The sequence below is a fragment of the Crocodylus siamensis genome, chromosome 2 (genome assembly GCF_052110815.1).
Source record: "Crocodylus siamensis isolate JL-2025a chromosome 2, ASM5211081v1, whole genome shotgun sequence".
In the NCBI taxonomy this organism is placed as follows: domain Eukaryota; kingdom Metazoa; phylum Chordata; order Crocodylia; family Crocodylidae; genus Crocodylus; species Crocodylus siamensis.
Genome location: NC_143396.1, coordinates 9030491 through 9044039, shown reverse-complemented (window position 1 = coordinate 9044039; position 13549 = coordinate 9030491). Strand labels below are relative to the sequence as shown.

Sequence of the window (13549 nt, the reverse complement as noted above, 5' to 3'; positions counted from 1 at the left end):
TGTGGTGTCGACACCCACACAGACAGATGGGTCGCCAACTGGCTGGAGGGCCGCACCCACAGTGGTGGTGGTAGACGGGTCATGTTTGACCTGGAGGGCTGTGGGCAGTGGGGTCCCCCAGGGCTCGGTCCTCGGGCCCACACTGTTCAACATCTTCATCAGCGACTTGGACAAGGAGGTAAAAAGCACCTGTTCAAATCTGCTGATGACACTAACATGTGGGGGGATGTGGGCACGCTAGAAGGGAGGAATAGGCTGCAATCAGACCTAGACAGGTTACAGGGGTGGGTGGACGAGAACAGGATGGGATTCAACACCAACAAGTGCAAGGTGCTGCACCCAGGGAGGAAGAACCGGCACCATACCTACAGGCTGGGGAACTCCCTTCTCATCCATGCAGAGGCAGAAAAGGATCTTGGAGTCGTCGTTGACTCCAAGATGAACATGGGCCGGCAGTGTGGGGACGTGGTCAGGAAGGCCGACCACACCTTGTCATGCATCCACAGATGCATCTCGAGCAGGTCCAAGGAGGTGATCCTCCCCCTCTATGCAGCACTGGTCAGGCTGCAGCTAGAGTACTGCATCCAGTTCTGGGCACCGCACTTCAGGAGGGATGTGGACAGCATGGAGAGGGTCCAGAGGAGGCCACTCGCATGGTCAGGGACAGCAGGGCAGGTCCTATGAGGAGAAGTTACGGGACCTGAACCTGTTTAGCCTCCACAAGAGAAGGCTGAGGGGGGATCTAGTGGCCTGTTACAAACTAGTCAGGGGGGCTCAGCAGGCATTGTGGGAGTCCCTGTTACCCCTAGCACTACCAGGAGTGACCAAGAATAACATCATAAGCTGGCAGAGGGTAGATTTAGGCTGGACATCAGGAGTTGCTACTTCACGGTTGGGGCAGGTAGGATCTGGAACCAGCTTCCAAGAGAAGTGGTGTTGGCCCCTACCCTGGGGGGCTTTAAGAGGAGGCTGGATGAACACCTTGCTGGGGTCGTTTGACCCCAGTACTCTTTCCTGCCAGGGCAGGGGGTCGGACTTGATGATCTGCTCAGGGCCCTTCTGACCCAACCAACTATGGAACTGTGTGCTCCCCCTCTATGCGGCGCTGGTCAGGCCGCAGCTGGAGTACTGTGTCCAGTTCTGGGCACTGCACTTCAAGAGGGACGTGGAGAACCTGGAGAGGGTCCAGAGGAGGCCACTCACATGATCGGGGGCAGCAGGGCAGGCCCTACGAGGAGAGGCAACGGGACCTGAACCTGTTCAGCCTCCACAAGAGAAGGCTGAGGGGGGATCTTGCGGCTGCCTAGAACCTTATCAGGGGCCAGCAGCAGGGACTCCGGAAAAGTCTGTTCACCAGGGCCCCCCTTGGAGTCACCAGGAACAAGGCCACAAGCTGAGGGAGGATAGGTTTAGGTTAGATATTAGGAAGAACTACTTCACCGTAAGGGTGGCCAGAGCCTGGAATAAGCTCCCCAGAGACGTGGTGCTTTCACCTTCCCTTGAAAATCTTCAAAAGGAGACTGGACAGGCACCTGGCTGGGGTCTTATGAACCCTGCCACCCCCAGTGCTCCTTCCTGCCCATGGTGGGGGGGTCGGACTCAATGATCTGTCTAGGTCCCTTCTGACTCAGTGATTCTATGATTCTATGCGTGTCCTCCCTACTCCCACCTATCCAAGTCACTCCCAAGGGTGCTGTGTGTCCCGTACCAAGAGCTGTATGCTTGTCTCCTTACTTAGCATGTTATAGTTTAACATGCTGACACCTGAAAGGAAGAATAGAGTAGAGTAGAGACCTGGTCAAAGCACTGTTATGCTGGAAGATACCTGCTGCCATCCACTGGCGCTCTGATCAGCAGTTGAAGAGCTGCAGCTTCCATCACCTCTGAAAAGAGGAAAGGAGCTCCATGTGCCATCAAGCTGAGGACATAGCATCCTTCGCAGTCATCATGCAAAAGACCAGGCAAGCAGATTTGAACTGAACTGGTAAAGTCTCATGACTATTTTGCAAATGGAATCCATTAAACTCTTTGGCAAACCACCATGCATAGTACTGGTGCAATATACATTATTTAGACAGTAAATCAGTGTGTCACTTGTCTGCTATTATTTATGACTTTTTTTGCATAACAGTATTTCCATAACGTATGCAAACTGGCTTTAAGAAATATGTCAATCTATACATTTGTATGTGCACGTTGAAGAAAAATGTTTTTTAAATAAATATCCATGCCTGAAGTTTTAAAGCACAAATGATTACTTATTTTGTTTAGAAAAACGACAGAGCACAGATGAGACAACCAGCCAGTTTCACACCTTAAGTCTCAGAATAGTAAGAATAAGAAGTAATAAGGTGTCAATACTATTGCTATTATGTATGGTCAGAAAAGAAGCAATACTATAATACAATAATGGTTCACAAGGCATAGCAAAAAAAGCAATACGGGGTGTTTAGCACCAAGAACAAAACCTTGCAAATCTAAAAGAAGTTTGGGACTGCAATTAAACAACAAAAATCCAAAACACTACAGTGGAGAAGTGCACAGTTGGGGCACTCAAAGAACCTTAGCTGTGTCCTACGATGATATCTTGCAATAAATGATAAAGTAATGATTAGTGCATTAGTGATCTCAAATTAATCTGATTTTAAAAGAAAATATATTTTTCTTCATGAAGTCAGCTACATCTGAGGCCTGCTTTAGTCTTATATTACAACTTTAAAAGGAAAACATTAGATAAGCAAAAGGGCAATAAGGATAGCAGCATATATTCAAAAATATTTTATGATATCCTTATCCAGATCTCAGCAAGGAGGGAAATGTTTCATCATAAATAAAAGGAAGAAGAGACTTTGTATGAATGAGTGGTTTTGTTCCTAACATGAATGAAAGTGCAAAGTACTATCAAACAAAATACCATTAATCTAAAATGAGATTAAAAAAAACTAAGATAAAGTGCATTCACTCATTCAGATGCCTACTATGTTTTGCCACTTCATAGAAAGATATGGCCCTACGCTTCACAAGTTACACCACCTCAAAAACAAAAAAATGGCATGGGTCTACTTTCATTGTTCAATTGTAATATCTGGCTTGGAAAAAAAAATAGCATCCATTGCCAAGAAAAGTAAATATTACCTTGAAAAAAAAGCAACAAGAACACCAGTCCATTCAAGCTAGTAACAAGAGATCACTACCTATTAAACATAAGCCTTAAAAGTTCATCCCACTGATGCTATGAAAAATATACTGGTTTCCATCTGTCTATTTGAAAGGCAGACTGCATGTTTTGGCTGTTCAGACAAACTTTATCCGATAATGACTTTTGGATTGGTTATTCTTGGCCCCCTGTGCAGAAACAGTTACAGAACTTGCACTGGATACTTAGCACGCAGCACCATTTCGAGTGACCTCTTTCACGTGCCTCACATATTTCAGATGTTAAGCTAGATAATAAAAACACATACCGGATATCATCAAGTGTTAATAAGATGAAATCCATCCCTAACCACCCTGCAACTAACTCGAAGCTGGAAGAAAAAAAAAGTTCATGGGGCCAAATTCCAAAACAACTTCAATAAGCAAGTGCAAGTGTTTCAGCATTGAGCGCTGTATAATTAGGAATAATATTTAGGGCAGCAGAGATTCCCACAGGATCACAAGTAATAAGGTTCAGGATTTTTTTTAAACACACATTAGGCAAAGGACTCAATAAGGGGCCGTGATTTTTTCAAGTCATAATTTCTCAATGAAGCAACACAAAAGCCTCCCATTTCCTTTGCAGGATTGACCCCAGGAACTTATCACTTGACTTCACCCCCACTGGTGGTTTCCTGTCCAACAGAGGGAGCCAACAAACTCCCAGCATCTGAACGCTGGCCAGAAACGCAACGCCGGCTCCATGCCTTCCAAGACAGATCCTTCCGATTATCGCAACGTGGAAGTTTCAACTCTTGTCATCGTCAGCCTCAGACTTGTCATGTTACAAACATTTCCTTCACCATCGGATCAAGCCCCTTCTGCTCCCGCTGGTGAAATCAAACAGTTTAAAGGGAACTTGCATGACGCTAATTTAAACTGAATGCGTATTCCCTATCCCAGTCCATTAGAGCTGCCAATCACGGCTCCTCAACGTTCCCTCAGGCCTTTTGCCAGTCCAGACTATTACAGAACGACTATCAATCAGCAATTGAAGAGATGGAGAAAGCTGTTGCGATGCAAGAACTGATACTGGTAATTTAGCAAGGGAGCGCTTTGCTTCTGGTCTCATCAAAATAACGGGAAGAGACGCTACACGGCTGGAGACGCCCAAAGCTTGGATCCTGGTCATTAAAAGGTTCGATGGCACTTTTCACCAACACACAGCACACAAAAAAAATTCCAACCGATTTCCCAATGGGAGCTACAATTACACATGCTTTGTTTGCTCCTTTCCCTAAAGCACGGTACAGTAATGTGACATTCACTGTGAAACGTGCTGGCAACTATATACTTCATACAACTCAATTCAGCAGCAAAGTAGTCCTATTTACAGTTTGCATCTTAAGGCCCCGACATGTTGCACATATTATGCAATTAACTGGGTGACTGTACAATATATTTTGCTATGCAAATTAATCACATGATAAAAAAGGCCAGCCAGCTACAAACATGGCCAACCAGCTACAAAGATGTTGCTTGAAAAGCATACAATATTTTTGTAGCTTGTTTCTATCAAGCATTAAACTGAATGTGTGACATACCACATATCTGCTGATAAGGTCTTTGCTGGGTCCTCCAGCATCCAGCTTGCACAGCCAGGCACAGGGGAAACCACTTCAACCCCAGAAGCAAGAATGGGGGTTCCCTTCTACTCCTTGAGCCAAGCAAAAACAGAGGCTGTGGGATAGGAATTCCCCCCCCTCAAACAGAGCCAGGAGCACAGGAAAACCCCTTCCACAGTACAGAACAGCACCAAGGGGGAGGGAAAGGACCCCTAGCCCTGCTCCATGCTGGACAGGACTTTTCCCACATGCCTGGCTCCAAGTTGAGAGGTGGGTTGGGGAGGGAAGGAAGGGCTTTTCTCAGCATGGGGAAGGAACCCCTAGTCCTGCTCTGCACTAGGGAAGAGCCTTCCCCGCACTCCTGGCTCTCTAAGGGGGAAAGGGATGGAGGGCAGGATTACCCCCTCAACCTTTGATTTGCTGAGCAGCAGGGAGGGATTTCCTGGTCATGCCTTTTGCTTGGCATGGGAGAGGGATTTTCCCCACCACCCTACACTTTGCCCAGGGAATCCTTGGCATTGGCATACAAGGCTCACTGGTGGAAAGGTTTGCCTGGCACTCCTGGGCTCTGCTCCAAGGGAGGAGACCCCCTGTGCTCTCTGCCAAAGTCAAGAGCCCTCACAGCTCAGGGGAGAGATTTCCCCCATACATATTCTGCCCAGCACCAGGGGAGAGGAATCAAGACAAGGATTCCCCCAGCCTCTTCCCTCACCCAACTCTGGGTGCAGGGGGGTGGGGCGCAGACTGGGGGATTTCTTCATGGAGTCCTACAGTTGTGCTGCTGACTGGCATTGAGCTCCAAGAGCTGCTAAACAGTAGCAACACAACCTAGCAGGCCACTTTCCCCACCGCCCTCTTGACAGCCTGCCCTTTGCACACGCAGCCATGCAAATGGCACAATATTTTCATGGCGTGAAAAAAGCTATGGCGCAGTTGACATGACAGCTGCCAGGGGCCCTATTTTAATAGATAGTAGAGATCTTCTGGTACGAGAAAAAAAAAATTATGAGCAGACTTTACTGCAGCCTTACACATGCAACGTTTCTCAAATCATCAATAGTGTGTGCCATGTTTTCAAGTCCTTTCTGTGCAAGTCTTTCACTCAAGAAAAAACAGATTATCTTGAACATTTTCCCCATGGAGACGCTCACATAAGGATGATCCTCTGCAATACAAGAGAGCTACTGGAAAGCCCTGTAGTTCAAAATGAAACAATTCAGTTCAGAAGCCCTTGTGATCAAAAAAAGTGGGGAATGAATAGAAAAGAAGTGCAAGATCAAGCACTATTACAGAATGAGAAGCAGCAACCAGAGGGGAGGGGAAGCAAGACATGAGAGCATCAGTCTATGGAGGGTCCACATTAAAAGGCTGAAGGTCAAATGAAGACCAGGAAGCCATGGGCAGCTTGCACCGTTCAAGTGCTCAAAATAAAAACTCATGTCAAAACATGAAAGAGAGGAGACTAGGGAGAGGAAACAAGAGTGATATCTAAGACCAAGGAAAGCATAAGCAGTTAGTAGAGCCCTAGATGATGCAGGAGGAGGGGAGAGATACTGAAAACAAGATCTAAGGAAAAGTGGAAATGGAGGAAACAAGCTTCCGGGACAATGCATGTCAGAAGACAGACATCAACACAACAATGCACAGAAGTACCAAGGATGCAATGGATGAAAAGAGCCAGGTTTCAGCAATCCAAAGACATGGAGAAACAACAGGTCAAAGAGCACTGTCGACACTCCATAAGGAGGCAGCAGAAAGAAGAGAATGAGGATGGGATTAGTTTGAGAGAGATACAAGGGGAGGCGAGAGCAGGGGAAGCCTGGGGCAGAGCAGCAGACAAACATTCTGCCCAGAGATGAGGAGACAAAGCAAAGCAAGCTATTGATTTGCAAGGACAAAGAGATGGTGTCAGACTTTTATTCTGCCTACCAATTTTATTAAAAGACAAACACTGACAAAACTATGCATGCGACTACCCTCCACCCCCAGGTCACCTGCCAAACAAAAGAAACCAATGCCTGTCTCTCGGTGAACCATGAGTGATCTAGTCTCATTCTTCCCCATCATGGCAACACAGGTGGGAGGGAACCACACAGAACATTTGCATCCCTTTTATGTGCCAATTATTAGGAAACGCTAATCTGGACATGAAGCGTATTTAAAGAAAAACACATTCTCTGTACTAGCTGAAAATAAAAAAACTCTTTTCTATGCATGCAAAGCAGCAGGAATAAAGAATGACCTTTCAAGAAAGTAAGTTGCTCTTATGACAAAAGCTAAAGCATTTCCATTAGAAATAAAAAGTTTTCTAGTAACTAACTGGCCACATCAGGTAAAATTCCTGACATCTACTAAAAGCCATTTTAATAGAAGTTTCCCTCGCTTTATGAGGATTCTGCAGGTGCAAATTGGCTCTTATGTCATTACCCTTTTCAGATAAAAAGGGGTATTATATGAGAAGTAGATTCACTCTTACACAATCAGTGTGGTGGAAGCCTGCAGTCAGTTGCTTTGTGCAGTGCACTGTGGGAGTGATACTCACCAAAACAGTCTCCTGTGTGGATCTGTGCTCCTCGCTCGTTGTCTGCAACATACATTTCTACAGTTGCCATCCCCATTATGATAGTGCCCTGTGCTTGTGGGTACTCTGCTCCTGGTGAGTACCAAAATTGTCTTGGAAAGGTGGTAGAAATGGGTTTAGGGGTCAATACAGCCAAGGTCGTGGAACGTATCCCTATTCGTTACATTGTAAAGTAGGTTCCCGTCACACGAATCTGAGTTATGCGCTGTTTTCCAGGAACATGTACAGCATAAAGCGAGGGAAACTTGTACACAAAATGAGCACTTTCCGGACATAGTTACAATGCGTCTGGGTGTTTCGTAGGACAAGACCAGCCACTCTCCATAGATTCAGATTTCAATCATAGAAAAACAGGACTGGAAGGCACCTTGAGAGGTCATCTAGTCCAACCCCTGCCTGAGGCAGGATGAGCCCTGTCCAAACCATCCTATACAAATACACTGTCTAACCTCTTAGCACTGAAGATTTGTTAACTTGATTTAATATTAGAAATACTAGTTCTGCTAGAAGGAGTCTACTCTCCTTTATTTTCAAACTAATGGAATTACAAGTAGAAAGCAGATTTTTCGATATGCCAGAGACAGATTTTTTTTTTTTTTTTTAATATCCTAAAGAGATCAACAAGGATAATAAAGCAGCATGCATATCATGAAAGACAGGTAAATGGAAATCCTCAAAACAGAAGAGACTAGAAATAATCTGTTGAACAGCATTCAAAAGAGGGAAGAGAAAATTAAAAGGGTTTCTGTGCTGCCGACCATTTCTTCCTATGTACAAGAGTATAGGTAATGAACCAGGTTTATTTTCCAAAACACTAACCCAAGGGCAGAATGGCTCTGAAACAGTCCAAAGATGTACCTAATGTTCTGAATGAGTTCGGGCTGCAAGGCGAAGTCATACTTACCACAAGCTAACATTTCACCCCTGACCACAGCAAACTGACACCAGCTCCTTCAGCTCTGCAAGTTTTCACCATGCAAAGCACAGCAGTACAAATGCTACGTTACCCCGTTAAGTAGGAGATCTGGCTTATACAACCCACTTCGGCCTCCTAGACTTTGGGCTACTAGAAATCTAGGGCAAAGTACAGAAAAACATGTCATCACTTTGCGGCTGTATATGAAACAGAAAACAGGCTCTCGCGGCAGCCATAGAACAAAGGATCATTCAGTTTCGTACAGCAACAGGACTCGCTCCATGTTTCAAGAGTCGTTTTTAACTGTTCCTACAAATCCTTAGATGCTTTGGCACAGAAATGGACAGTCTAGCATAGCCCATGTGTTTCACTTTTCCAAGACGCCATAAAACAGAACCCTACCTGTTTCATTGCCGTCTCGCCGATCTTGTCCGAGTGCTTGCGGATACTCTCCAGGAAGTCTTTGAGGTCTGACATGGAAACTTCTTTGATTTCTTCACGCAGTTTCGGAATGTTATCCACCATGACCCTGCAGAAGCGGTAGTGGCTCACCTGTGGCAGATACGTGTGCTCAAGGTGCTCTAGTGTCTTCAGTGCAGGGTAATGTCTGGGGAAATAAGAAAGCCAGTTCAAAAGTGGGCAACCTTCTTCTGCATTTCTATACCCGCTCCGAGGACATTGGTGCTGAACAGGCATATCAATATATGAAAGGACTTCTATGCACACCTCAGTGCCCACACATACCACAGTACTGCCAAGTTTCACGTTCCCAGACAGTCAAACTGAGTGACAGCAAGGTTAGAAAGTGGACACACTCTGGAGAAGTGATTACAACACTTCCTTTTTATTCAGATTTGTTCCTGTGAGCATTGAGTCCAGTCTCATTTCCTTTCCAATTGTTTAAGTGTTGCTGAGCACCATTATACTTTCAGTGTCAGAAGTGTCTATATCTACAGAGTGGACCAACTGATTGCTACATACCCTTTTGACCCCCTCAAAAGGCAGGTTGTAAGGCCTAGTATTTGCAAAGAACTTTGAGATCCTTGCATAAAAAGACCCTAGAACAGAAAAACATTTGTGCCGAGCCAGCTTTTTGTTGTTTTAATAAAATGTCCAGAGATCAGGGAGATTTCAGGCCAGGTGCTGTTTAAAATCCAGTGACAGTCCTTACTTCAAAGAGCTACACTGTTACAATCATTTTGTTTCACTTGTTCATATATGAGATGACGAGTGTAATTAAGTCTTTTTGGATGCAAGATGAAGGATAGCTAGCCATGAACAATACTGAACAGATAAAGGGCAGAAGTCAAAAAAAAGCGTGCGCCTGTGTTAACTGTGAGTCAGTGTAAGAAATTTAAGAAATTATTTTAACATGACTAATAAAGCAGCCAGTTCTCTGGTGGAAAACAAGCAATTTTCAACAGCATCCAAATGTCAGAGAGGTAATGACGAATATCGTATCCAAAAGGGAAGCGCTGGGGAGGTTCAGATTTCACAAGACCAAACACAAGACAAAAGGTGAAATCTGGCCAGCACCACCTGGAGTGAACACCCCCTACTTGCAAAAAAATGTTTGGTCATAAGATATGCACTAATGTTGCTCAAACCTCTGTTCAAAACAATGCTCGCTTCAACTACAGGCAGGTCAAGGGGAAGTTATTCTAACTTCTAAATTGTAGGGCCCATCAAGGGCTGCAGTGCACAAGTCCTATGGTTTAATCCTGTAACCCGGTCACTGTTTATGTTACCGTGAGGTATGAAAAACTATTTGCAATAAAATGTAATCTCCTCTAAAGAGAAACTTAAGAATGGACAGAACACCAGAAATGAAGCCAAAGGAATAAACACACATTGGGATTTTGTTATATTTTAGGACAATGTTTGTTGAATTAAAAGAAGCTAAAATGTGGCCTGCAGGGACAGTGCGTGTTCACTGATGAGGTCCATGACTGCCTGCCGAAAACAAAGTCTAAAACATCTGGGGCAGAGAAGAGTTCAACATTGTTCTAGTTTCATAAGGACAAAGGCCAGCGATTCCTGCTAACAGAGTAATGCAGCTTCAGCCCCATCATACCTGGAGTGTCCTTGGCACAGCAAGGCTTCCCGCTGCGTTCTGCTCCTCGTACAAGAATTGCAATGAGCCAACGTGCCAAAGTCTGAATTTCTGCATCTCTAACAACAGCATCTTCTATGACATCATATTTCACCCCAAAGGAGCCTGAAATCCTAGTCAAGCTATAAGTACAGGAGAGTGTGTGGGGGGGTTTTGTTTTTTTGGGTTTTTTAAGCCAGTGAAATGCAAGACACTGATCTCAGTTGGAAACTCCATCCATTCATTAATGTTTTGGGTTGGGTTTTTTTTAAACCAATGAAGGGATGGCAGGTACAAACAGGCCAATGGGGGACAGGAGGTTTTTTTGTTTTTTAAAATCAGGAACACCTTTGTTGGATCAGAGAGCATAAAGGAAAACATTTCTTGCCTTGTTCTTTCCTCTCCTAGTGGTTCCACAGTCCATCTCCCCTGGGGTTAAGCTGCACTTTGCTCATTTTAAATTTTCATCTTATAGTCCCTGCCCTCCTAAACATATTAATTTTCTGTGTCACACACCAATGTAACTCGTTCCATCTACCTCAAAAGTGCCTTATGGCTGGAATAGGATCCCATTATTCCAGCCAGACTCCTGTATTTAAACCTGAATTCTCCATCACAAGCTCAGCCTTCATGGAGTGTCAAGACGTACTATGTAAGCCAAAAGGAAGGAGAGTTGCAAAAATATAGTTCGTTCTGCTGGCTCTGATAAAGGCCATGACTTCCAGACAAAAACCAAGTTTTCTGATTTTCTTTAATGCTGCTCAATTTCTATTACATTCAAAATGAACTGTTCCAAGAGGGAGGAGAAGAAGGAAGATACAATCTTTAGCATCAATTCTTGGAAACACTACCCCATGAGAAGGGAGACAAATCGCCCACTTCCACACCACTATCATCAGATGCAGCTCCCATTACCTCCTCTGTTGATGGGAAAGCTCCTTGCTAGAAACAAACTCAGAGGTTGGACAAGTTAATGGGCTGCCTTATACCACACACTGACATTTCCAGAGGGACACAGATCACTTTATGGACAGCTAAATAAATCCTGTAATTCTGCATACGCCACCCAAATGTGACTTTGGAGAATGAGGCTGCTCAATTTGCCCAAGGCTTTTGAGGAGTACATGGGGTATATTTTTCCCTTTCTTTCATATCCAATTAGTTGTGTCTTAGTATTTTTGGTGATCCAATGATGGATATAGGGTTTGGTCAAAGATCTGGTCAAGCCCTTTCCAAAGCAGAGAAGGGGCCTATCTAAATCATCCCAGCCAAGTGTCTGCCAACCTGCACTTGAAAATTTCCAAGGGTGGAGATTCCCCAGGTTCTCTAGGTAGCTTGTTCCAATGTTTGACCAGCCTCCGAGTCAAGTTCCACCCAGCTTGATGTTATCCACAAATTTGCTAAGTGTGCACTCAATCCCATTATCCAAATCAATAGTGAAGACACTAAACAGGACCAGACCCAGGACAGACTCCTAGGGAACCCCACTTGATGCCTACTCCCAACTAGAGAGCCAACCACCTAATGTCTAATGGTTGAGGATGCCGATCTAGTTATATCCACCTTATTCAGACTACACGTAATTACTGTCTCATTAAACAAGCTAGTGTTATGGGAGATGTCAAAAGCCTTTCTAAAGTCAAGGTATATCACATGCACTGAGCTCTCTCCATCCACAGAGCCTGTCACCCTATCTTAGAAAGAAATCAGGTTGGTCAGCAATGCTGGCTGTTCCCAATCATTGTCTTGTTCTCCTCCAGGAACTTCACAGTACATTCCCTGAAGAATCGCTCCAGGTATTGAGGTCAACCTGTCTGGTCTGTAGCTCCCCAGGTCTTCTTTCAACCAATTCTTAAAGATGGACACTAGATATGCTCCTTGTCCAATCATCCCAGACCTCACCCAACTTCCACAAGTCTTCAAAGATAGCTAATGGCTCTGAAATTACCTCAGCCAATTCCTTCAGTACCCTAGGATGCATCCTATCTGTCCCCACTGACCTGAAGGCATCTAAGCTTCTCTAAGTAACTCCCAACACCTGTTCTTCTACTACTCCAGGCTGTCTGCCTCAGTCCCTATTTTTGCTGCCAATTGCATTCATCATCTAGTAGATGCCTCCGTTTGTGAAGACTAAAGTAAAAATGCATTATAACCTCAGCCTTCTCTGCATTACCTTCTGTATGTCTCTAGGGACCTATGATTTCATTTGGCTGTACTCTTATTTCTTGATATATTTGGGAAAAAACCTTGTTATTGCCTTTTCTGTTGCATCTCAGATCATGCCTTGGCTTTCTAACTTTTTCCCTGTACACCTGTATTATGCAATACCCTTATATTCCTCCCTAGTACTATAACCAACTTTCCATTTTTTGTAGGATTCCTCTGGGGGTTTCAAGTCACTGAAGAGAGATTGCTGTCTAGCCAGGCTGCCCTCTTGTTGCACTTCCCATTCTTCCATTGCATCACCATAGCTTGCTTCTGCACCCTTAAAAGGGCCTTCTTGAAACACAGCCAGCTCTCCGGGACCAATTTATCCCTCAGACATGCCTCCAAGCGGATCCTTCCCACTAGTTTCCCAAGTCTACTAAAATCTGCTTTTCTGAAGTTCAGTGTCTTTCCTCTGCTGCTCACTGTCCTTCTTCCCCTTAGGAACTTGAATGCTATCGCTTTGTGGTCACTGTCAGCTAAGTTGCCTTCCCCCTTCACATTCTCAACCAATTCCTTCCTGTCTGTGACAAGAGGTCCCCTCCAACTGGCCTGTTTAACATCTGTATTAAGTATTAAAAGTTCCCCATGAGAACCAGGTTCTGCAATTCGATTGTTTCCATCAGTTGTTTAAAGATGGCCTCATCCATCCCTTCCTCCTGGTTTGGTGGCCCGTAGCAGAAACCCCCCCATAACATCTCTATGTCCACCTGGACATCTGCACAATACACAAGAAGGAAACCCATAATGTTCAAGATACAGAAGGATTTAGTTAAGTACACAGATTGTTACGGGATGGAGAAATTACCACAGCTCAGAGACAAAAGGGAGTTAAATCACCAACAGGAGAGTAAGGTCCTGGCCTTGATTTGCTGGAAACAGCCTGAATGTTTCCAAAAGGCAGCAGGATCTGTGGTATCATTACTGCAGGAAGAGTCAGCTAATGAAGAACTACAGGTAACTAGGATGTAGGTGACGGCTGGGCTGCAAAGCAT

The 13549-nt window shown here is 44.7% G+C and overlaps 1 protein-coding gene across 4 annotated transcripts in view; it reads right to left on the bottom strand.

Moving 5' to 3' along the window:
• The window catches only part of EXOC6B (exocyst complex component 6B), a 431011-nt gene that overhangs the window by 333001 nt on the left and 84461 nt on the right, over nucleotides 1-13549 (bottom strand). For all 4 annotated transcript variants that reach the window (XM_090035133.1, XM_090035134.1, XM_090035135.1 and 1 more), the window contains exon 6: nucleotides 8660-8864. In XM_090035133.1, coding sequence (XP_089891259.1) covers nucleotides 8660-8864 — 205 coding nt within the window. The remainder of the gene's footprint in view (nucleotides 1-8659; nucleotides 8865-13549) is intronic.